This window comes from Leucoraja erinacea, chromosome 3, assembly GCF_028641065.1.
Source record: "Leucoraja erinacea ecotype New England chromosome 3, Leri_hhj_1, whole genome shotgun sequence".
NCBI classification, from domain to species: Eukaryota; Metazoa; Chordata; class Chondrichthyes; order Rajiformes; family Rajidae; genus Leucoraja; species Leucoraja erinaceus.
Genome location: NC_073379.1, coordinates 112,457,898 through 112,483,250, shown reverse-complemented (window position 1 = coordinate 112,483,250; position 25,353 = coordinate 112,457,898). Strand labels below are relative to the sequence as shown.

Genomic DNA, 25,353 nt, shown 5'->3' with positions numbered 1-25,353 from the left:
AGTTCATTTTGGGCTTTTTATATCCCGCAGTATTTTTCTCGGCATTTGAGGGCACTAATCCAGCGCGCTGTCAACATTCTAAACCAGCGCGTTCACATGAACCCACTAGAAAGCCGATTTAAATGGGCATTTATTTACAGCAATTGAACACTAAATTCCTTCCATTTGGCCTATAAATTAATGTAAATTAGATATAAAAATCATGTTATATTGTGAATTATTTGTGAATAATCTTTGGACACTTAGGCTATTTAAAAATGTTAATCTTTCCTTAAGAAATGGGCCTTTGATTATCCAAGATCACAGCTTTTTTGTAATGTCCATTGAAAATCAATAGGGAACAAGATGCTAATTTCCGAGTATGAAAATGGCCATAACTTTTTTAATACTTGAGATATGAAAGTGAATTTGGTGTCAAATTAAACTTATTGTTATGCTTTATCTGATGGGATAAATTGCAGACTTGATTTTTAAAATCTCAAAATTTTGTAACATTGCTACTACAAGGCGTGTTGGAAAGGCCCCTCTAGTCCTGGGTGTGACTATTGAAATGCACTCCAGCAAAATTCACTGAGATGAACAAGTTGGCTGACTCGTGCTTTGAAGTGCCCTGGCTAATATCTAAAGTGACGGGAAATTACTTGAAAACTGGTCATTGTATTTAATTCCAGAAAAAAGAAAATGATCTCCAATTACAGTGCCTACCATAATGTTTGGGACAAAGACCCATCATTTATTTATCACTTGCCTCTGTACTCCACAATTTGAGATTTGTAATAGAAAAAAATCACATGTGATTTCAAATAAATAAATGATGATTAAATCACATTGTCAGATTTTAATTAAAGGCCATTTTTATACATTTTGGTTTCACCATGTAGAAATTACAACTGTGTTTATACACACTTCCCTCATTTCAGGGCACCATAATGTTTGGGACACATGGCTTCACAGTCGTTTGTAATTGCTCAGGTGTGTTTAATTGCCTCCTTATGCAGGTATTAGAGAGCTCTCAGCACCCAGTCTTTCCTCCAATCTTTCCATCACCTGTGGAAACTTTTATTGCAGTTTATCAACATGAGGATCAAAGTTGTGCCAATGAAAGTCAAAGATGCTATTATGAGACTGAGAAACAAGAATAAAACTGTTATAGACAAATCTTGGGCTTACTAAATTCAACTGTTTGGGACATCATTAAGAAGAAAGAGAGCACTGGTGAGCTTATTAATCACAAAGGGACTGGCAGGCCAAGGAAGACCTCCACAGCTGATGACAGAAGAATAATCTCTATAACAAAGAAAAATCCCCAAACATCAGTCCGACAAAGTAGAAGCACTCTTCAGGTTAAGGTGTGGATTGTCAATGACCACTGTCTGCAGAACACTTCATGAACAGAAATACAGAGTATAAGCTAAAGATGGCTGCAATACAGGCCTGGCAGAGCATCACCAAAGTCACCCAGCAACTGGTGATGTCCATGAATCGCAGACTTCAAGCAGTCATTGCATGCAAGGGATATGCAACAAAATATTAAACATGACTACTTTCATTACTGTGTCCCAAACAATATGGTGCCCTGAAATGGGGGACTATGTGTGTGTATATGTATGGAGGGCACTAGATAATGCTGAAAGACACATCTATCATAAAGGAATGTGTAGAGAAATTTCATTACTGAACTTTCTTCTCCCCAAACCAGAAATAGAATGCAACCTCCAATCAGAGAACTCTTACAGGTTTCTCTAATGCATCCTCCATTTCCTCTCCCCTATTATTGGCACCACTAGAAAGATCTCTTTTAAGATCCATACAAGCCTCCCTCAATTATCAAGATTTTAGTTACCCTTCTTAAAACATTTTTTTGGGGCCAATAAGATAGACACAAAGTGCGGCAGTAAATTCAGCGGGTCAGGCAGCATCTTTGGAGAAAAAGGACAGATGGTGTTTTGGGTCGGAACGTCAGCTGTCTTTTTTTCTCCAGAGATGCTGCCTGATCCACTGAGTTACTCCAGCACTTTGTGTCTATCTTTGGTATAAACCAGCATCTGTCGTTCATTATTTCTACAATGTGGCTTACTCCCGCTCGTGTTGTCGTCGACTGGGTTTTCTCCTGACATTAAAGACATTTTATAAACAGCCAACTGATTCTATAAAACGTCACTTCATTTCTGTTTGAAACTTTAACTCATGGAAACCTTATACAACTATTTATTCAAGTTGGGTACAAAGAAGAGTTTTAGCAGTAATAATAGTGGATTTGACATACAATGGCTCCATCTGCTGGTATTAATGGATTTTAGAGTATTTCTTCCAATCGTAAAATAATGTTCTGATATATTTTCTTTGATATTTGCAGGGGGAATAATTTAAATTCTAATTTTCTAGGTAGGGGTTAAAAATTGACAATCTTTGGAGCTTTATGTTTAGTTTTATGTATATTTGATGTGACTAGGACTTCTTCGTAATCAGCACTCATTCCTTTTTTCCATCGGCCGACAGTTAAACCAAAATTACCTGAAGAATAAGAAACAATAGTTAAAAATATTGCAGACAAGGTAAAATTCAAATACTTTAATGTTTGAAATGAAGCACTGGAGACATGTTATGAAATAAAATATGTAGAAAGAATTATTCTATGGCAGTCCAAAGGCAGAATATTGCCAATGATGGCAATCCAAAAGAAAAAAACAAAATTGCTGGAGGCACCATTCATGAAATGCCATCAACCTGCATGTTTCTCTCTCCGCAGATGCTGCTTAACCTGCTCATTTATTTCAGGGATTACTTGTTTTTAAGGTCTGCAATGTTGAGGATTAAATATGGTTTGCTTAAGATAAATGGCATGGTTTTCTTTCGTGACACATTGACAGTATTATATTGAAAGTTAAATCAAAATAAATTTCCTTTTGCAATTTTAATAAACCTTCACATTTATAATTTGTTAAAATATTGGATTTCCTTTTGTTACTTATGTAACAGACGGGAAATTTGAATCCTAAATGCTCTTGAATGAAGTTCGTATCGGCTATTAGTATAGTTTTATTTGATGCTATTGACAAATATCCCAAGATAACCAGCAAAACATACAGAACTGAACATAAGGTTTTGAAAGTGTTTGATTTTCTTCCTTCAACCTTTACCAATCATAGCCAGGCAGATGCCGTAAAGGTTTTGAAAGAATTTTCAGTAGGTTCAATAGGTCCTCATGAGAGGAATAGATTGGGTAGATGCATACCTTGTATGTGTACTTACTTGGCCAATTAACTTATTCATTCATAAACCTATTCATTCAGGCACAGAGTCTCTTGCCCGGAGTAGGAGAATCGAGGACCAGAGGACATAGGTTTAAGGTGAAGGGGAAAAGATTTAATAAGAATTTGAGGAGTAACTTTTTCAAAGGGTGGTGGACGTATGGAACAAACTGCCAGAGAAGGTAATTGAGTCTGGGACTATACCAACATTTAAGAAACAGTTAGACAGGTACATGGATAGGGTGGTACACAAAATTGCTGGAGAAACTCAGCGGGTGCAGCAGCACCTATAGAGCGAAGGAAATAGGCGACGTTTCGGGCCAAAACCCTTCTTCAGACTGATGGGGGGGTGGGGGGAGATGGAAGGAAAAGGGGAGGAGGAGCCCGAGGGCGGGCGGATAGGAGGGTGGGAAGAGACAGCTAGAGGGTTAAGGAAGGGGAGGAGACAGCAAGGGCTAGCAAAATTGGATGAATTCAATGTTAATGCCATCCGGACGCAAGGTCCCCAGGCGGAATATGAGATGCTGTTTCTCCAATTTCCGCTGTTGCTCAATCTGGCAATGGAGGAGACCCAGGACAGAGAGGTCGGATTGGGAATGGGAGGGGGAGTTGAAGTGCTGAGCCACCGGGAGGTCAGGTTGGTTATTGCGGACTGAGCGGAGGTGTTCGGCGAAACGATCGCCCAACCTACGCTTAGTCTTCCCGATGTAAATCAGCTGACACCCAGAGCAGAGGATGCAGTAGATGAGGTTGGAGGAGATGCAGGTGAACCTTTGTCGCACCTGAAACGATTGCTTGGGTCCTTGAATGGAGTCGAGGGGGGAGGTGAAGGGACAGGTGTTGCATTTCTTGCGGTTGCAACAGAAAGTGCCCGGGGAGGGGGTGGTGCGGGAGGGAAGAATTGACAAGGGAGTTGCAGAGGGAGCGGTCTTTGCGGAAGGCAGACATGGGGGGAGATGGGAAGATGTGGCGAGTGGTGGGGTCACGTTGGAGGTGGCGGAAATGGCGGAGGATTATGTGTTGTATTTGCCGGCTGGTGGGGTGAAAGGTGAGGACCAGAGGGACTCTGCCCTTGTTGCGAGTGCGGGGATGGGGAGAGAGAGCAGTGTTACGGGGTATGGATGAGACCCTGTTGTGATCTTCATCTATGGTGGCGGAGGGGAATCCCCGTTCCCTGAAGAACGAGGACATTTCTGATGCCCTGGTATGGAATGTCTCATCCTGGGAACAGATGCGGCAAGGCGGAGGAATTGGGAGTAGGGGATGGAGTCTTTACAGGGGGCAGGGTGGGAAGACGTGTAGTCCAGATAGCCACGTGAGTCAGTGGGTTTGTAATGCATGTCGGTCAGGAGTCTGTCCCCTGCGATGGAGATGGTGAGGTCAAGGAATGGTAGGGAAGTGTCGGAAATGGTCCAGGTGTATTGGAGTGCCGGGTGGAAGTTGGTGGTGAAGTGGATGAAGTCAGTCAGTTGTGTGTGGGTGCAGGAGGTGGCCCCAAAGCAGTCGTCAATGTAACGGAGATAGAGGTCGGGGATGGGGCCCTGGTACGTATTGAACAAGGATTGTTCAACGTACCCGACAAAGAGGCAGGCGTAGCTGGGGCCCATGCGTGTGCCCATAGCTACGCCTTGTGTTTGGAGCAAATGGGAGGAGTCAAATGTAAAGTTGTTGAGGGTGAGGACCAACTCCGCTAAGCGGAGGAGAGTGTCAGTGGCTGGGTATAGGTTGCTCCTCTGGTCGAGGAAGAACCGGAGGGCTTTGAGGCCATCCTGGTGGGGGATGGAGGTGTATAGTGACTTGACATCCATGGTGAAGATGAGGGGGTGAGGGCCTAGAGAGTGGAATGCGTGGAGGCGGCGGAGAGTGTCTGAGGTGTCTAGAACATAGGTAGGAAGGGTAGAAAGGTACATGGATAGGACAGGTTTGGAGGGATATGGACCAAACGCAGGCAGGTGGGACTCGTGTAGCTGGAACGCGTTGGCCGGTGTGGGAAAGTTGGGCCGAAGGACTTGTTTCCACACTGTATCACTCTATAACTCTAGGTTCTCTCGTGCAATTCCTAACATAAAGATTCAAATATATTGATAGAAGTTCAGATTCAATTGCTATTGCATCCATGGCAATATTTAACTCGGGGAGACTAACGGGAGGGAGAAATTTAATTCTCAAATGAAAAAAGAATATAGCCAAAATGCAACCTTATCGGAGTAAAGTGTGTAAAATGTATTTGTTTGTATAATATAATTTTAGTCTGTTCTCTTGATCTAGATCCTACCTGCTACCACAAATTATCAATGTTGCTAAAGTCAATTAAAATGCCAAATGAAACATGCTAATCAAATTGTGTGTAACCCAGACCCTCAGTTGTGCTTCCAATTCCCTGTCACAAATCAATCATCAACATTGTTAATTGCTATGTCTGTACCTGCCCCATGTCTACCAAAACACTAATTTCATGTGTTGGTTAGCTCCAGGCTAGATAGATTCCCAAGTTGCTTGCTGTTGATTTCCCTGGGTAGTTCACCCTCAACAAACAAATTTCATTATTCTTGCCCTCATTTATTAATATCTCCAGAGTTGTCTCACCTCCCTCAGCAAATTCCTGTAGCTCCATGTCCATCCCAACTCTTCTGGGTCTGGTTTTCAGCAGCATTGTTAGTCAACGCCCTACAACCTGCTACCAAACTGTCTCCAACTTATCGCATCTCATATAGTTTGTAATTAAATCAATCATTTCACTATGAATTAGAATGGTATAAACACTAGAATCTCGTATAAAGTAAATATTAAGAAGGCAGAGTCAATGTGGATTTATTTTAAAGGAAACCCTGTTTTCAAGTTTGTAAAATATTTTTTGAGGTTTTAACTGGTATAATAGATCAAAGGAAACTAGTGGTTGGATTTACAAAAAACCTTCAATATAGTGCCACACAGGAAATTATTAAATAAAGTGGTCCTGAAAAGTCTGACATAAAGTTGACGTGTATTGCAAGAAGATTTGAATCATATTGAGTTCAGATGCAACCATAGCTGGCAAAGCTGTAAAATAATAAAATAACAGCATGCATTTATGCTTCATTCATAACGACAGTTTATTAGTTGTTTGAGATCTGTGCCATTAGGTTGGTGCCCTTTTTCAATTCTCGAAAACAAAATACAATTCATACTGTTTTATACTTACTCATGTTCTGATGGTCTGGGCAATCCTTCTGAAAGTGCTCCACTGAGCCACACAGCTTGCAACAACGTCCTGCAAAACAGCACCATTTAATGGAACCATTTTCAAGGGTATTTTATGGAAATTAACAAACACCTCAATTTTTTCAGATTAATTTATTATGACATGACGCCCATTGAGTTCATGCCAGCATTGGGCACAACAATTTCATCAGTCCCATTCAAGATACAAGATACAAGATAGATCCATATCTTATTTATCTGTAGTCCTTCAATTTATCATCTTTCACGTCATGAAAGATCCTAGACACGCTTGACTTGCCCCTTGTCTATCAACTTCCTTTGAATTGTATGGTACTACCTACACAAGGGGTAATTTACAATATAGCCTACCACCACATCTTTGTGATGTAGAAGAAAAATAAAAGATCACTGGGGAAATCCAGGCAGGTATAGGCATAATGTGCAAACTTTATACAGACAACACCTGAAGTTCGGAAATAAAAGTTGTAGGAAGGAACTGCAGATGCTGGTTTATTCCAAAGATAGACACAAAATGCTGGAGTAATTCAGCAGGTCAGTCAGCGTCAGAAAAGGAATATTGGTCTGAGGAAGGGTTCCGACCCGAAACATCACCTATTCCTTTTCTCCAGAGATGCTGCCTGACCCCGTGGAGTTACTTCAGCATTTTGTGTCCATCTTATGAAATAAAAGGTTGACGGACCTGAGTCACCAACATTATCTGTTGTGCCTCTGGACTGCCATTTAAAGATCTGTGGGCACAAAGATTTATACCCAAATATAAGTTTAATTTATAAACATGAAATGCACATTATTGGCTTAAAAATCATTGGACCCTTAAATAAATATCAAGAGTCAAGAGGGTTTCATTGTCATGTGTCCCAGATAGGACAATGAAATTCTTACTTGCTGCAGCACAATAGAATATGTAAACATAATACAAAACGGAAGATAAATGTTCAATGTGTCTATTGGCCATAGACCATATATACACAATAAATAAAGATATAGTGCAATAATAATAATAGATTGCTATTGCTCAGAGTTTATTTGATGTCATGTTTAATAGCCTGATGGTTGTGGGGAAGTAGCTGTTCCTGAACCTGGACGTTACAGATTTCAGGCTCCTGTCCCTTCTACATGATGGCAACGGTGAGATGAGTGTGTGGCCAGGATGGTGTGGGTCTTTGATGATGTTGGCAGCCTTTTTGAGGCAGCGACTGCAATAGATCCCTTCAATGGTGGGGTGGTCAGAGCCGGTGACGGACTGGGCAGTGGACACAACTTTCTGCAGCCTTTTCCGCTCCTGGACGTTCAAGTTGCCGTACCAAGCCACGATGCAACCGGTCAGCATGCTCTCTACTGTGCACCTGTAGAAGTTCGAGAGAGTCCTCCTTGACATACCGACTCTCCGTAATCTTCTCAGGAAGTAGAGGCGCTGATGTGCCTTCTTTATAATTGTATCAGTGCGCTGGGACCAGGAAAGATCTTTGGAAATATGCACGCCCAAGAATTTGAGGTTTTTGACCCTTTCCACCATCGTCCCGTTGATATAAACAGAATTGTGGGTCCGTATCTTACCCCAACCAAACTGCACAATCAGTTCCTTGGTTTTGCTGGTGTTGGGAGCAAGGTTGTTGATCTGGCACCATTTGGTCAATCTCACTTCTATACTCTGACTCATCACTATCTGTGATTCGTCCCACAACAGTGGTGTCGTCGGCAAACTTGATGATGGAGTTCGCACTATGTCCGGCTGCAGTAATGAGTAAAGAGTGAGTACAGCAGGGGGTTGAGCACGCAGTCTTCAGGTGCTCCCATGCTGATTGTTATCGAGGATGACATGTTTCCACCAATATGGACAGACTGTGGTCTGTGGATGAGGAGTCGAAGATCCAATTGCAGAGGGATGCGCAGAGACCCAGATCCGTGAGCTTGGAGGGGATGGTGGTATTAAATGCCGAGTTGTAGTCTATGAACAACAGCTTGGCGTACAAGTTTTTGTTGTCCAAGTGGCCCAGAGCGCCATGGAGAGCCAGTGAGATCGCATCCACCGTTGTGGTGGTAAGCGAACTGCAGTGGGTCAAGGTTCTTGTCGAGGTAGGAGTTGATATGCGCCATAATCAACCTCTCAAAGCACTTCATCACCACAGACGTTAGTGCCACTGGTCGATAGTCATTGAGGCACGTCACCTTGCTCTTCTTGGGCACTGGTATTATTGATGCCTTTTTAAAGCAAGTGGGAACCTCAGACCTCAGAAGTGAGAGGTTGGAAATGTCCGCAAAAACTCCAGCCAGTTGGTCTGCACAGGTTTTGAGAACACGACCGGGTATACCATCAGGTCCAGGCGCTTTTCGAGGGTTCACCCCCCTGCAGGATCTTCTGACGTCGGCCTCTGTGACTGTGACTTTAATACCATCACAGCGAATGGGGGCTCGGAAAGGCACACCAGTGTTCTCCCTATGAAAGCGCGCGTAGAACGCGTTGAGCTTGTCACAGAGTGATGCTTCGCTGTCGCTTGAGCTGGCTCCGGTTTTCGTCTTATAGGAGGTGATGGCATTCAAGCCCCACCACAGTTGTCGAACATCCGTCTCATCCTCCAGCTTAGAGCAGGTCCCTTTTGGCCTTTTTGATGGCCTTACCAAGGTCTTATCTGGTCTCTTGTAGACCTCTGCATCGCCAGACCTGAATGCCCGGGATCTGGTCTTCAGAAGAATGCGGATCACATGGTTCATCAAAGGCTTCTGGTTAGGAAACACTCGAAAGGTTTTTGTTAGGACGCAGTCCTCCACCTTTCCTTATGAAGTCTGTAACAACTGTGACATATTCATTCAGATCCGTTGCCGAGTCCTTGTACATTGCCCAGTCTACAGACTCCAAGCAGTCCTGGAGTTGTTCCTCTGCCTCCCTCGACCAGCTCTGTATAGCCCTCACCTCTGGGGGTGCTTTATTCAATTGCTGCCTGTATGGTTGGATTTACTAAAGTGAGGGCGAGGGATATTTAATAGTGCAATACATTGGAGGTTGATACATGTTAATTCAAGTTCTAGTTACATTTATTGTCACATGCACCAATTGGTACAGTGAGATGTTCCTGTTCTTCATGTTCACTTTAACAAGAAATACCAAATGCCATCTGTGTTGTCAAGCAACATAGAAACATAGAAATTAGGTGCAGGAGTAGGCCATTCGGCCCTTCGAGCCTGCACCGCCATTCAATATGATCATGGCTGATCATCCAGCTCAGTATCCCGTACCTGCCTTCTCTCCATACCCTCTGATCCCCTTAGCCACAAGGGCCACATCTAACTCCCTCTTAAATATAGCCAATGAACTGGCCTCGACTACCCTCTGTGGCAGAGAGTTCCAGAGATTCACCACTCTCTGTGTGAAAAAAGTTCTTCTCATCTCGGTTTTAAAGGATTTCCCCCTTATCCTTAAGCTGTGACCCCTTGTCCTGGACTTCCCCAACATCGGGAGCAATCTTCCTGCATCTAGCCTGTCCAACCCCTTAAGAATTTTGTAAGTTTCTATGATCCCCTCTCAATCTCCTAAATTCTAGAGAGTATAAACCAAGTCTATCCAATCTTTCTTCATATGAAAGTCTTGACATCCCAGGAATCAGTCTGGTGAACCTTCTCTGCACTCCCTCTATGGCAATAATGTCCTTCCTCAGATTTGCGGAGCAAAACTGTACGCAATACTCCAGGTGTGGTCTCACCAAGACCCTGTACAACTGCAGTAGAACCTCCCTGCTCCTATACTCAAATCCTTTTGCTATGAAAGCTAACATACCATTCGCTTTCTTCACTGCCTGCTGCACCTGCATGCCTACTTTCAATTACTGGTGTACCATGACACCCAGGTCTCGCTGCATCTCCCCTTTTCCTAGTCGGCCACCATTTAGATAATAGTCTGCGTTCCTGTTTTTGCCAACAAAATGGATAGCCTCACATGTATCCACATTATCCTGCATCTGTTAAACATTTGCCCACTCACCCAGCCTATCCAAGTCTCCTAGCATCCTCCTCACAGCTAACACTGCCCCCCAGCTTAGTGTCATCCGCAAACTTGGGAGATATTGCCTTCAATTCCCTCATCCAGATCATTAATATATATTGTAAATAGCTGGGGTCCCAATATATAACCAAGTAGGCTCCAGGCTTGATCTTTACTTTATGACATGTATAATTATAATAGCGATGGATGACTGTAAGTTCCCGTGTTGGAAGAGAATGGGGAAAATGTAATGTAACTCATTATATTTCTCTGAATTTTTCTCAATATTGTATGAGGAGTGAAAATTTTTAGTGGAAAAATAAAAAGAGAATGGGAAAGTAAGCCCTAGGTGATTGGGACCCAACGTATTAGGAAGGTTGAAAGTGGTCAAAGAGATTATGATGGTCAAAAATATATTTGGTTATGGTAGGAAGAAGAATACTGCACAAGCCTGTTATGGAAAGACCAAGCTCAAAGAAGAAATAAGTTCAAAATATGGTATATTAAAAATTAGATATCATAACCTTTCGTACCTGCTTCAAACTCTCTGAAGACAGAATGAGCATACAACCAAGGGCAATATGAACTGTTCAGTTAAAGTGAACATGAAGAACAGGAAAATCTCACTGTACCAATTGGTGCATGTGACAATAAATGTAACTTGAATGAACATGTATCAACCTCTAATCTATTGCACTGTTAATGCAGCAAAATGCTCCAAGGAGTTTACTCAACAAAAGAAGCCACTGACCATATAAGGGAATATTAAAACAGGCAAACAAATGCTTGTGAACAATCCAAATTTTGGGGGAACATTATAAACGGAGCAAGAGGTAAAAAGGATTTTGTTAATTCAATCTGTAAAATAATATTCACGTAAATACAAGGACCTACATTGTACAAACAAAGAACAGCAGATGCTGATTAAAACACAAAAGGACACAAAATGCTGGAGTAACTCAGCGCGTCAGGCAGCATCCCTGGCGAACATGGTTAGGTGATGTTTTGGGTCGAGAACCTTCTTCAGACTATATTCAGCTATATTCTTGTACCTCAGTATCTAATATTGCCAGTCGAAGGTGAAGACACTTTCGAACCACTTTACAGCATTTATCCTCAGTACTTCAGCTTTTTGTTGAGTAGACCCAACTACAGTGTTCCTTTCCGAAAATCCCTCACTTTTTATGACCCCTGCCATTCTGTATTCTGCAGAGTATACCTGACAAGCCACACTCCCACAGTAAGCATGTAATTATTGATTAAGCTAAAGAACTGCTCGGAATCTAGTCCATGGGGAAACATTCTCAAAGATCGTTCCTTACATCTTAATTAGCTGTCGTCGCAGTCTGACTTTATTATGTACAAAAGCAGGTTTTAAAGCACAATTTCAATTAAGAGTAATGCTGATCCAAGGTACTTTTTACAGATGTTTTTGAACATTTGAACCTCAGTGGTCTTTTTTATTCCTGTGCATTCCCACATACATGTGCACATGGAGAATAACCGTACGTCTAAAGTACAAGTGGCATGTTGGCACCAAAGAACTGAATTCCCAATGAGAAGCAGAGGACCTCAGAACTTAAGTGAATTTACATGGGGATTTGGCCTATCATTTCTTTATTTGAAGCTTTATATTTACTTGTTCCAAGCCAAATATTCAAATGTGGATGCATTATAATATTGACATCTGTTTTTGTTTTTCAAATAATCTCCCTAATAATATTGCATACAATTTCCATAAATATGGCATATGAAACTCACGGAAACAATGGATGAAGTAATGTTCTCTAAGCCCTACTACATGCATGTAAAGTTAGCTGAAGGAGATTATAGAAATTTAAAAGCAAAACACTGCATATATTGGAAATATGAAATAAAAACTGAGAATCTGAAAAGACCCATTAGGTCAGGCACCAAATGTGGAGGCAGAAATGATCAAACATTGTGATGATTGTCTTTAATCAAAACCCTTTCCAGAGGAAAATTGACCTGGCATGTTAATTCTTTTTCTCTCCCCATAATCCCGCCTGATCAGATAGGTAAGAGGGTTAAATATATATATTTTTATAAAAAGGATGATTTCCGTGATCTCAAATTTCCAGATTCTTCAATTGAGTATCTTATCAATTCAACATAGATGATAGTGCCCTCTGTGCTGCATGTTTGAACCATAAACAAAATAGAATTTACTTTGTTATCTTAAGTCTGCTTACAGCAAAACAGTATGCAGGCAGAAAATACATCAATCTCTCACCTCACTATGGCATTATTAAATTCTCCAGTTCTAAAAATATCCTGCTTATTCTGAAAACAAGCAACCATCGATGAATCCATTCAGAGCAGTGACATTGATCTCATGGATCAATGCATTAGTGCAGTCTTTAAGCGTCTAATCAGCTGAATCACACTTCGAGGTGTTCATTCCAGATCACCTACAGCATCTCAAAACAATAATGATAAATGTTAATGCTAAGTCAGTGGATCGTTTAATCGTGAATTAGTTTGATCGCCAGAGGCTTTAATTTTCTAACTGAGAATCATATTCTTTCTTAGCCAGGTATGCAGTCAGTTTGGTTAAGGGTAAAAAGCTGAAAACACACCCGTTTTGCAGATGTCCCTTTGAATCTATGTCAGCAATCAACAACTTCTACCGCAGGGCCGGCATGGACTTACCATCACCCCTGGAGGGGTGCTTCGACCGCCGGCCCTGCAGTTTACGGTGCTTCTGGCTGCGGCGGGGACATTAAATCTTGACCGCCGGCCTGCGTCCTACAACAATCTAAAGCCACGGTCTTCGGTGAGGAAGAGCCGATCCTGGACTGACTCTGGTCCTGTCCACGGGGGGGAAATGGAGGAGGACTGGCCAAATTTTTGTGCCTTCCACCACGGTGATGAATGCTGTGGTGGATGTTTGTGTTACATTTTGTGTGTTCTTTATTATTGTATCGCTGCTGACAACCCAATCCTTGCCGGGTCACTGCTCATGCGGTCGACCGGTAGGTGCAGAGAGTAGCTTTGAATGTTTGTCTCTTCGTTGATTGTGTCTCTTTCTTTTTTTTTTAAAAAAGCTACTGTAATGCGCCCTTTTAAATTGCCCCTCGGGGATGAATAAAGTGCTTGATTGATTGATTTGAATAGGGAAAAATGTTATTATTCTGATACATCTTGTCATCTATAAGTCACTAATCAATTGAATATATGGTTTGGAGTTTTACAGGTAGTCAAACTGTACCATTTGACTTTTAAAACATACATAGAACATAAACCCCAAATTTCACTGTACCAATTGGTGCATGTGACAATAAATGTCTCTTGAATCTCTTGAAAAGTACAGCTTTCCTGTGCTGAACACAATTCCAACAAAAACTAAATGCATTTTCCTACATGTGATCATATCTCTCCATTCCCTGCATGTCCATGTACCTATCTAGAAGCATCTTAAAGGGCATTATTGTACCTGCCTCCAACACCACCCCTGGCAGCACGTTCCAGGCATCCTCCATCCTGTGTACAAAAACTTCCACTGCACATCTCCTATAAACGTTGCCCTTTCACTTTAAAGCTCTGCGCTCTCATCTTTGTTTCCACCCTGGGAAAAGGTTCTGACTGTCTACCTATGCCTCTCATAATTTACATACCTCTTTCAGGCCTCCCCTGAGCCTCCGATGCTCCTGAGAAAACAATCCAAGTTTATCCAAATGTATAGGAAGAAACTGCAGATACTGGTTTACACCAAAGAGAGACACAAACTGTTGGAGTAACTCAGCGGGACAGGCAGCCTCTCTGGAGAGAAGGAATGGACACCTGTTCCTTCTCTCCAGAGATGCTGCCTGTCCCGATGAGTTACTCCAGCATTTTATGGCTATCTTCCAAGTTTATCCAACCTCTCCTTATAGTTAATACCCTCTAATACAGACAGCATTCTGGTAAACCTCTTCTGCTCCCCTTCCAGAGCGTCCACATCCTTGCAATGGGTTGACCAGAACAGTACTCAATATTCCAAATGCGGCCTAACTGAAGCCCTCTAGAGCTGCATCACGACTTCCTGACTCTTGTACTCAATGCCCATACCAAGCATACCATACTTCTTCTTTACCATCTATATGCCTTCTTTATCACTGAAATACTCTGCAGTTAGAATTCCTGTCAGTACCCACTTGAAATCTCACACAGAATTACAGCGTTTAAGATCATTTAATAATGCAGCATGTTGCTCCTGTAAATCTGTAAATCAGCATAAAAGGCTGGTGCATTTTGAATTATCTTCATCATAAAGATAGGAATACTTCAAGTACATATGAATCATTTTAAAGGATACCAGCAACACCGTTTAAAACTACTCTACAGTCCACACCTAGTTTATGTATTAATGTCAATTCAACACTTACAAGACCTATTGCTAAGCTTCACTTTTCTTAATATCTGCACATTTTGATGCGAGCATAGGAAAGGCAATCTGTAAATATTAAAGGTAGACAATAATGCTGGAGAAACTCAGCGGGTGAGGCTGCATCTATTGAGTGATGGAAATAGACAATGTTTTCGGGTGGAGACCCTTCTTCAGACTGATGTGGGGGCGGGGGAGGGGGGGGGGAAGAGGAAAGGAAAATGTGGAGCCAGTGGGCTGAGGGAGAGCTGAGAAGGGGAGGAGAAAGTAGGGACTTCCTGAAATTAGAGGTCAATGTTCATACCGCATTCAGAGTGCAAACGGTCCAAGCGAAATATGAGGTGCTGCTTCTCCAATTTCCGATGGTCCTCACTCTGGCCATGGAGGAGGCCCAGGACAGAGAGGTCGGATTCGGAATGGGAGGGTGAGTTGAAGTGCTGAGCCACCGGGAGATCAGGTTGGTTATTGCGAACCGAGCGGAGGTGTTCGGCGAAGCGATCGCCAAGCCTATGCTTGATCTCACCGATTTAGAGCAGCTGACATTATTAAACGTAGTTCCATGTGAACAAATGTGAAATGAATAAAGAAAGTGTATTTAATCAGTTTAAACATTTTGTGAGGCGTGGATTAAGAGGAACCTGAGGCGATAACACTCACAGCAATTACAAGTAAACAAAATCATTAAAAAGGGTTAGCAGTGTTTCTGTTTTTATAATTAGCGTCATAATAGGTAATGATTTTGTAGATAAATCTTTTTAAAACATTGATTGTTAAGCGACTGATGTCCAAAACATAAAACACTAGATAAATATGGCGAACACATTTTCTAGATGGCTGATTACCATTCATTGGTAAATAGGGCATCAAATGTACTTGTTTATCTAATCTTTCTGAGCACTGGTCAGTGAAACGAAATTACAAAAAGCCCAGTGTGGCTTAATTTATTATTTATTGAATGATGGTATATTACATTTCACGTAAATATACACCAAATTTCATGTAAATATGCACGATTTCTTGCACGTTATAGGAAGAATTAAACCAAACAGATATGACCCAAAACGTCACCTATTCCTTTTCTCCAGAGATGCTGCCTGACCCGCTGATTTACTCCTGCCCTTTATGTCTGTGTTCGACATAATTTACTAAGGTAATGGATTTTTTTTTTAAAAAGACCAGCTTCCAGTATCTTCCAGACTATCATCAACATTTCACCTTCAAAATCAGAGGTCTCAGCACACTCGACCAATATACCAGCATCAGAAATGCCTACTGCTCTGTCCTGTGCCTGCACTTTGGAAAATCTGGTAACTGGCTGAAGTATTCAGGTTTATCTTCAACTCTCTCGTCTGCAGTTTGAGGTTTTCTCTGCATGAAAAGGGCATCTATTGCACAAGAAGAGCACAGTGAACTACCTCACTGATTACTGTCTGGTAGCACTTACATCCACTGTAATGAAGAAGGGTCTCGGCCCGAAATGTCGCCTATTTCCTTCGCTCCAAAGATGCTGCCTCACCCGCTGAGTTTCTCCAACATTTTTGTCTACCTTTTTTCTCCAGCATTTTTGTCTACCTCCACTGTAATGTAGTGCTTTGAGAGTTGGTTGTGGCATGAATCAACTCCTGCCTCAGGAATATTCCTGGGGCATGAATCAACTCCTGCCTCAGGAATATTCCTGGAACTGCTTTAATTTGTCTACTGCCACGATGGACCATCACAGGCACAGCCCTCCTCACCATTGAAAGCATCTACATGAGGTGCTGCCTCAAGAAGACAATGTTTTTCATTAAGGAACGTGCTATCCAGGCCATGCCCTCTACTCCTGCTGTGATCGGGCAGGCTGTACAGAGGCCTGAAATCCTACATCACCTGGTCCTTCAATCATCAGGACCTCTACAATCATAGTCCTACTTCAGCAACAGACAACTTCTTGCACCACCATCGACTATTGTCTAATTGTTTTGTGCAGTATTTTAATTTTCACTGTCTTGTAGAATTTGTGTGTAATGCTTTTTGTCCTCCTGTTTTTGAAAGGAGTGCCACAATTGCAGTTTTTCAATTATCTGGCAATTGTCTAGAATCTAAGAATTTTTGAAAGATGACTAATGCATCTACCATACCAGTGGCTACTACTTTTAGAATCCTAGAATGCAGCTTCCCAGTGAGCCAAAATGCCTAATTTTTACTTGGCAACTGACCAAGGCCATACATATAAAATCAAAAATCAATCCTGCAGCTGTGAATTGCTGTTCTAATTCTCTTTACGATGCTGATATGCTTCAGCATCTGTGTGTGGTCCTTGAGGAAGATGCTACTCAAAACTGCTGTCCTTAACATTGACTTTGTTAAAATATTCGCAATTTGGAAGGATTCTTTAGCATGAGAAAGCGTTCTAAAAATTGAGCCATTACATGAAGTTCATTTGTTTGCATTGTTGGGACCCAAGCCTTTCACCTTCTAAAGCATTCAACAACAAAAAAATTACACGAGAACATCACTTCATGCCATTTAGGATATGTTAAACTGAACTGTAGATGAGGTGTCACTTTTAGCAGTTTAAAAACATGTACTTACCATTGGCATATAGTCCTTTTGGGTTGTCTGGACAGGATCTTGAAAGATGTCCAGTTTCACCACAAATAAAACATTTAGCAAATGGAAATTCTCCTGTAAAATTGATGGAATTTATTTTTACAAACTTCAAGAAATTATTTGAGCAATGTACAGAAACAGAGAACTTGACAGCTGACAAATGAGCTGATCCTCAAATATAGAAGACATAGGTAACTGAATTGAGAATAAAATAATGTAATAGTGTTAGCATAAAAACTGGCCGCATGGCCCACCAAGTCTATGCCGTCTATTATGCCCATCTATACTAATCTCACTTCCCTGCATTAATTCTATATCTCTCCCTATGCCCTTGTCATTCTGTTCAGATGCCTCCTAAATTGTGTTACTGATCCTGCCCCCACCATCTCCTCTGGCAGCTAATTTCAGATCCCAACTCCTCTGTGTGCAGTTACAAAATGTTGTCATAATATTTAAGAAGCATTTGCACAAGAACGTGAATTGCTAAGGCATAGTAGGCGCAGACCGTGCTGGTAAAGGGAATTAGTACAGGTAGGTATTGGATGGTCTGTATGGACATGGTGGCTGAAACGCCTGGTTCTGTTGTGTATGACTCTGAACAATCAACCACTTTGGCAGTATCCTGGTAACCTGGCCATAGGGAATGATGCTCGACAGCAGCAGGCAAGCACCCATGAGTATTGAGATTGAAGGCCAGCAGCATAATCAATGACGAGTCACACCCTGAGCACTCCCTCTTCTCCCCTCTCCCATCAGGCAAAAGGTATAGAAATGTGAAAAAACACACCTCCAGATTCAGGGACAGTTTCTTCCCAGCTGTTATCAGGCAACTGAATCATCCTACCACAGAGCAGTCCTGAACTACTATCCACTTCGTTGGTGACCCTTGGACTATCCTTGATCAGACTTTTACTGGCTTTACATTGCACTAAACATCATTCCCTTGTCATGTATCTACACTGTAAATAGCTTGATTGTAATCATGTATTGTCTTTCTGCAGACTAGATAGCACGCAACAAAGGTTTTTCACTGTACCTTGGTACACGTGACAATAAACTAAACTGAAACTGGAACTGATACAGGCAAGCACCCATGCATTTTGCTTTTTGGCATTGCACTTTTAGGTAGGCGAGGTACTGACGTGGCATGTCCTTTTACTTTCCTCATTGAACAAGTTAGTATTTCACATAGAAAACATGCTTAGGTTTAACATGGAGGAAAGGGAGAGAGAAGGTAAAGGACAGGGTGCTGCATATAACCAGCGTACAAAGTTACTGAACTAACAGCAGTTGTTCATCCTATCAGATGGAAAACTTTGGTTATCCCACCAAAGGAATGCAACAAATCCAAGAAATAATTCATGGGACAGACTGGAGATTCCCAAAACACAATGCCTATATAAGAATCTTATTTTTTTATTTACCTAGTGCAGGGTCAATCTTTGCTCTGCATTTCTGGAGCTCATGTTCTGTGGAACCACAGCGGTAACAGATACCACTTCCCATCTCTTGTTCATCTTTGTCCATTTCTGGGCATTCGTCCATTCCATGTCCTGCTTTTCTGCAGTGGAAACATATCTTACCAAGCAGAGGAAGAACATAAATGTTTGGATATTTCATTCAGTTGGCTTTCCTATCAATGATTTCAAAAGCAATTTAATTCGTCAACTTGGACAATACTGTTTTAACTACGGTCTTGGACATGACTTATACAACATTCCAAAACTGCATAAGGCCATAATTAACATATTAGAGAGGCCATGACAAAATAGATAAAGTGTGAATTGTCCCCAAGAGGGTGAATAAAAAACAAGGTATACTGTTATGATAAGGAATTTCATTCAGTTGCGCATTTACAATCATTAATCCTTACTGGAATGAATGTTCTGTGAAATAGTAAAGTTGCTCTCATCTCCTGCCTGAAATATCATCAAGCAATAACTCATACATCTCTTCAAAAATCAAAATATAGTTTCATCTGACCCACTAGATATCCTTACTATCCAAAAATATTTTACTGAATGTATAATCTTTCCTCCCCTTCTAAAGTACCAGTCTATGAATGAGCATACCTATTGTTTCTTATACTTCAAACTACAGGATTGATAAGCGAACACAGAGTGCTGGAGTAACTCAGCGGTTCAGGTAGCATCTCTGGAAAACATGGATAAGTGTGCCGTTTTGGGCCTTCACCCATTTCATATTATTAGATTGACTGAATTAGGTAGTCAGAATAAAAACACATATATTAATGTACAACTTTAGCAAATAAAATGTTCTGAATTGGAAACAACAGTGAATAAAGCAATAAAGCAGGTTAGCAGACTGACGGGTAAATAGCCTGATAGGTTCTAACCATATTCGTCAGGCTGGATGTGTATTCTATCAAATATTTGTGTTCAGGTTCGGTTGTACTCAAACTGGCAGGCCCTGCTCACAAGTTGCTTAATATTGCCAGATGTTACACAATGGTTCACCAATACCTTCACAAGGGCAATTAGGGATGGACAAGCAATGCCATTCTTGTCAGCAATGCCTCTATCCTGAAAATTGAATAAATTATACTTTGAGAGGATTTCCCGGAGGGATCATCCAACGAGGTCAAGTGGGTAGAACTCAGGAATAAGAATGGGGAAAACACTTACTGATGTTCTTGTAGGGTCATGTGCTGGAACCATATGCTAAAGGTCTCCCAATAGTAGTAAGTAGAGGAACAGATATGTAAGCAAACCACATAAAGGCCTAGGAGCAATAGGTTCAGTCCGGGTAGATTAATATTTACTGGGAGTGCATTAGTGCGAGGGATTTAGACGAGGCAGAATTTGTTAAATGTAAACAAGGACAATTTTTAAGACAGCATGTCGAGAGATCTACAGGAGACGGGGCAGTACCTGACATTATGTAGGAAGTGAAACTGGCCAGGTGATGGAAGTAGGGGAATACTTAGTCAGTCTTACAGCGTGAAAACACGCCCTTCAGCCCAACTTACCCACACCGGCCAACATGTCCAATCTACACTGGTCCCACCTGCCTGCATTTGGCCCATATTCCTCTAAACCTATCCTAGCCCTGTACTTTGGCAATACTAACTACAATATTGCAAGCTTCAAGGAAATTATTGAACGGGATAAGTTTGGTCCTCGAGTTAAAATCTTGAATTGGGGAAAGGCAGCTTTCAATAGCATAAGGAAGGACCCGAGGGAAAGTAGATTGGGAGCCTTGCGGATAAATTGAAAGCTGACCATCTAGTCTTTTAAAATACCGTAAAATATTATTAGCACGTTCCAGCAAGATTCAGAAACCTTGGATGATAAAGGATGAAGAAAGCTTGATTAGGGAAAAAAGGAAACAAGGCAGATGGGATCATGTGAGTCTCTCAAGGAGTATCGAGTGTGTAGGAAGAACTAGACAAAGAAATTAGGACAACAAGAGGAGCTAATAAATATCCTTCGCAAGTAATATTCCCATGAAGCTTCATTTAAGGGGTAAGCGGGTAGCTAGGGGTCGAGTGGGTCCTCTAAGGGACCAAAGGGTAATCCATGTGTGGAGACAGGCAATGTGACAGAGATCCCAGACATTACTTTTCATATCTATTCATCAAGGAGAAAATTGTGGAAGATCAGGGAGGGATATGTGGGAGGGTTAAGTGGGCTTCCCTGGCAGTGAAACTATCTCAACATCTACCCTGTCGTAGATTTTATATCCTTCAAAACCACCAAATACTACCAATACTATTGCTACCAAATTCTTTCTTAAATAAGAGGACCAAAATTGTGCACAATTCCCAACAACTTGTATAATCGTAACAAAAACGTCCCTATTTCTAAACTCCAACCCCTTTGCTAAAGACCTTAACTACGTGCTGCATTTGCCTATTTTTTTTTGTGAGATTCATGTATAAGAACACTTAAATCTCTCTGAATTTCATTCATTTGAATCTTTGCTATGTACATAATAATTTGCCTTTTGATTCCTTACAGAAAGAAATGCACGACTTAAACATTTACACATTAAACTTAATTTACCAAGCTCTCACCCACTCACTCAACCTATCCCTATCCAGTTGCAGATTCACAGATTCCACATCATAACTTGCCCTGACAACTATTTCTGTGTCATCAACAAACTTGGGTACCTGATATCATGGGTTGATGTTTAGACTCTCTCTTGTTTGCCGTTGCCACACACTTTTGTGGCGTAAATGTTACTTGCTATTTATCTACCTATTCCTTAAGGTTGCTGCATTGCTGTGCCTATTTATGGGAAGTTGAGAATGGAATTAAACACTGTGCAATATAAAAATGAAGATCCCCACTCCTAACCTGATGAAAGGAAAATGAATGATGAAGCAGCTGAAGTTGGTTCAGCTCAGCTCCATCATGATGACCTCCTGCAGTGATGATCTGGATTGGGATAATTGATCTCCAACTATCATTTTCCCTTAGCTATTAAGAGGCAGATGGATTCCATTGGATAAAGTTCAGCATTAAAAAGTCAGATTAAATCATATATAGTTTCCATCTTAACTTCTTTAGGAAAATTTGCAGATGAATGATGGTTTAAGTTCTTACTACAATCTTACTACAATGTTCTTACTACAATCCCAAACCTTATTTCACGCTAAATGATAATAGTTAAAAATTACCATGCCAGATTTTTTCTGTGCTTGCCTCTTCAATCTTCTGACTTCCCTTCTCTGGTCCTTCTTCAGGGCTAGCTCACCACTTAGCTCTTCGCTTTCCACTGACACCAATAGTCCTTTGCGGAGAACTTGACCATTTTGTTTTAGGTAGTCCACGAACCCATTAACATCTTCGCTCAGGTACTCTTTTTTAATGTGGTACCATTCACTTTCCTTACGTTTAGGCGGCTGTGGTCTGTTTCCATGCATGGGTAGTGGATTTTTAACCCGTTTGTAACTTGGTATTGCTCTACTTGAGCTACCATTCTGTTTCATCTGACTCCATGGTGTTGCTTCTGAGAGTTTATTTTTATGGATGTTATTAGCGCGAGCCCAACGGGTCATTTTCTACTTTCTGTAAGAGTCTGCAAAGTTAATGAGTACCATAGAGTTAAATTATTATACAGTGCTATAACATAACAAAAACAGGATTTGTTAGTCATCTTAAATGGTTTCTGGGAAAGTCAAATGAATATTTTGGATGTGTATCATTAAATGTCAATCAAAAATTCCATTGATAATTATTAGATCTATCAATTAAAATATATAAAATTATTAGATTTATCTATCAATATAAAATCCACAAGATTGAGTGCTCCTTTAATGCCCACTTGTTTGCTGACAAGAAAAATAGAGCGTGCTAAAAATATTCAGGTCAGGCAGCAACCAAGGAGAGAGAAATTGAGCTAATGTTTCCGTGCAATTGGGTGCTTGTAGCGGTGATCCAACAAGATACTGAGTTATTTGCCTTTATTTCAGAGAAACAGGGGGGAAAACTAGAGTTTAGGATCAAAGCATTCTTCCACACAGAAACAGATGTTTCTATTGCTGACCTCCACTCAGCACCAAGGAATCTCAATTCCAGAATTAGCCATACTTGAGATATGGGGAAAAGGAGGAAGAAAACAGATAAATTGGCAAACACAGTAATGACACTACCCCATCTATCCTCATGTGATTGTAAAAACAATTTAATTGAAGCCAACTTGGAAGACACAGTTTTAACTATATTCTTGGACGTGACTTAAACCAGGAGTGAAAAAGTGCGTAACTGACGTATTAGAGAGGCTATGACAAAGTAGATTAAATGTGAATCCTCCCCCAGAGGTGAATCAAGAATTAGGAAGTATAGTTATGATGAAGAATGCTCATTCCTCCAGAAATATATGTTCTCTATTTCTTGATTCCTTGATTTTTTACCCAAGATAACAGTTATTCAGTATATTAAAAACTGAGATAGATTTCAGGATTATAATGGATGAACTTGACAGCAAATTAGACAGGAAAGTGGAGTAGCCCATGCTGACTTTGACTGATCCTGTCACTTCTTTCACAAACATCGAAAATAGGTGCAGGAGTAGCAGGCTGATCATCCAACTCAGTATCCTGTACCTGCCTTCTCTCCATACCCCCTGATCCCTTTAGCCACAAGGGCCACATCTAACTCCCTCTTAAATATAGCTAATGAACTGTGGCCTCAACTACATTCTATGGCAGAAAATTCCACAGATTCACCACTCTCTGTGTGAAAAAACTTTTCCTCATCTCGGTCCTAAAAGATTTCCCCCTCCTAAAAGAACATAACATTTTTAATAATCGACACATATGTTCTCTATTTCGCGATTATTTGTAATGCTCACAAACCTATCGAATTCTGATTTGAATATATTTAACCATATAACAATTACAGCACGGAAACCGGCCATCTCGGCCCTACAAGTCCGTGCCGAACAACTATTTCCCCTTAGTCCCACCTGCCTGCACTCAGACCATAACCCTCCATTCCCTTCTCATCCATATGCCTATCCAATTTATTTTTAAATGATACCAACGAACCTGCCTCCACCACTTCCACTGGAAGCTCATTCCACACCACTACCACTCTCTGAGTAAAGAAGTTCCCCCTCATATTACCCCTAAACTTCTGTCCCTTAATTCTGAAGTCATGTCCTCTTGTTTGAATCTTCCCTATTCTCAAAGGGAAAAGCTTGTCCACATCAACTCTGTCTATCCCTCTCATCATTTTAAAGACCTCTATCAAGTCCCCCCTTAACCTTCTGCGCTCCAGAGAATAAAGACCTAACTTATTCAACCTATCTCTGTAACTTAGTTGTTGAAACCCAGGCAACATTCTAGTAAATCTCCTCTGTACTCTCTCTATTTTGTTGACATCCTTCCTATAATTGGGCGACCAAAATTGTACACCATACTCCAGATTTGGTCTCACCAATGCCTTGTACAATTTTAATATTACAATATTATTGTACCGTATTAATGGCACGAACGGGGCAGAGAGCCCTAAATGTATGTTCACCCTCCCCTCCTCTCTCCATCGTGGGATTCGTGGCACTAGTGAGTGAGTACAAACACACCCCGGCTTCAGCCCAGAAATCATGTTATATATTTATCTAATTAAAGACTCCATTCGCCTGAATGTGAGGAGTTGTCCGTGTGTCCCCTGTGTGTGTGTGTGTGGGGGGGGAGGGGGAGAACTAGGACAGTTGGCGACAGACGACACCCCGGCACCGCGCGGCCCCGCCATTACCTCTTCCAGAAGTTTCCTCGCCCGCCTCCGCTGTCACACTCTACACGGTCCGCTCGCCCCAACCGCCCAGCACAACAGTTCCGGCCCGGCCCGGCCCACCGTGACTGCCAATGGAGGGCCCTCCCTTCCTTCCTTCCTCCTTCTCTCCCTCCACCCTCCATCCCCTCCCTCCTTCCATCCGTCCCTCCCTCTCTCCCTCCATCCCTCCACCCTCCATCCACCCTCCATCCCTCCATCCCTCCATCACTCCCTCTCTCCCTCCACCCCCCCTCCCTCAAACACTCTGTGGCTGTTGGACCAGGCACACGGAATAGCCTCTCACTAAGGTAATTGTTTCAGCTTCAGATCAATAATGGCAGCACATGTCGATGTTTTAGATGCGCAGTCTCTTGCCCAGTGGAGGGGAGTTGAGGACATACGTTCAAGGTGAAGGGGGAAAAGAAACATAGGCAATAAGTGCAGGAGTAGCCAATTCGGCCCTTCGAGCCTGCACCACCATTCAATATGATCATTCATGATATGAATAGGAGATTGAGGGATAACTTTTTCACACAGAGGGTGGTGAGTGTATGGAACAAGCTGCCAGAGGAGGTAGTTGAGGCTGGGACTATCCCAACGTTTCAGAAACAGTTAGACAGGTACATGGATAGGACAGGTTTGGAGGGATATGGACCAAGCGCAGGCAGGTGGGACTAGTGT

At 41.6% G+C, this 25,353-nt stretch overlaps 1 protein-coding gene across 1 annotated transcript; it reads right to left on the bottom strand.

Annotated features, from left to right (window-relative positions):
* Positions 1-742: 742 nt before the first annotated feature.
* Positions 743-24,780, bottom strand: zcchc9 (zinc finger, CCHC domain containing 9). Its single transcript, XM_055633397.1, has 6 exons — positions 24,655-24,780; positions 22,074-22,474; positions 18,853-19,006; positions 17,411-17,503; positions 6,433-6,501; positions 743-2,514 (listed from the first exon to the last, which is right to left on the bottom strand). The coding sequence occupies exons 2-6, from the start codon at positions 22,452-22,454 to the stop codon at positions 2,393-2,395; spliced, it is 819 nt and encodes a 272-aa protein (XP_055489372.1). The 5' UTR covers positions 22,455-22,474; positions 24,655-24,780; the 3' UTR covers positions 743-2,392.
* Positions 24,781-25,353: the final 573 nt, after the last annotated feature.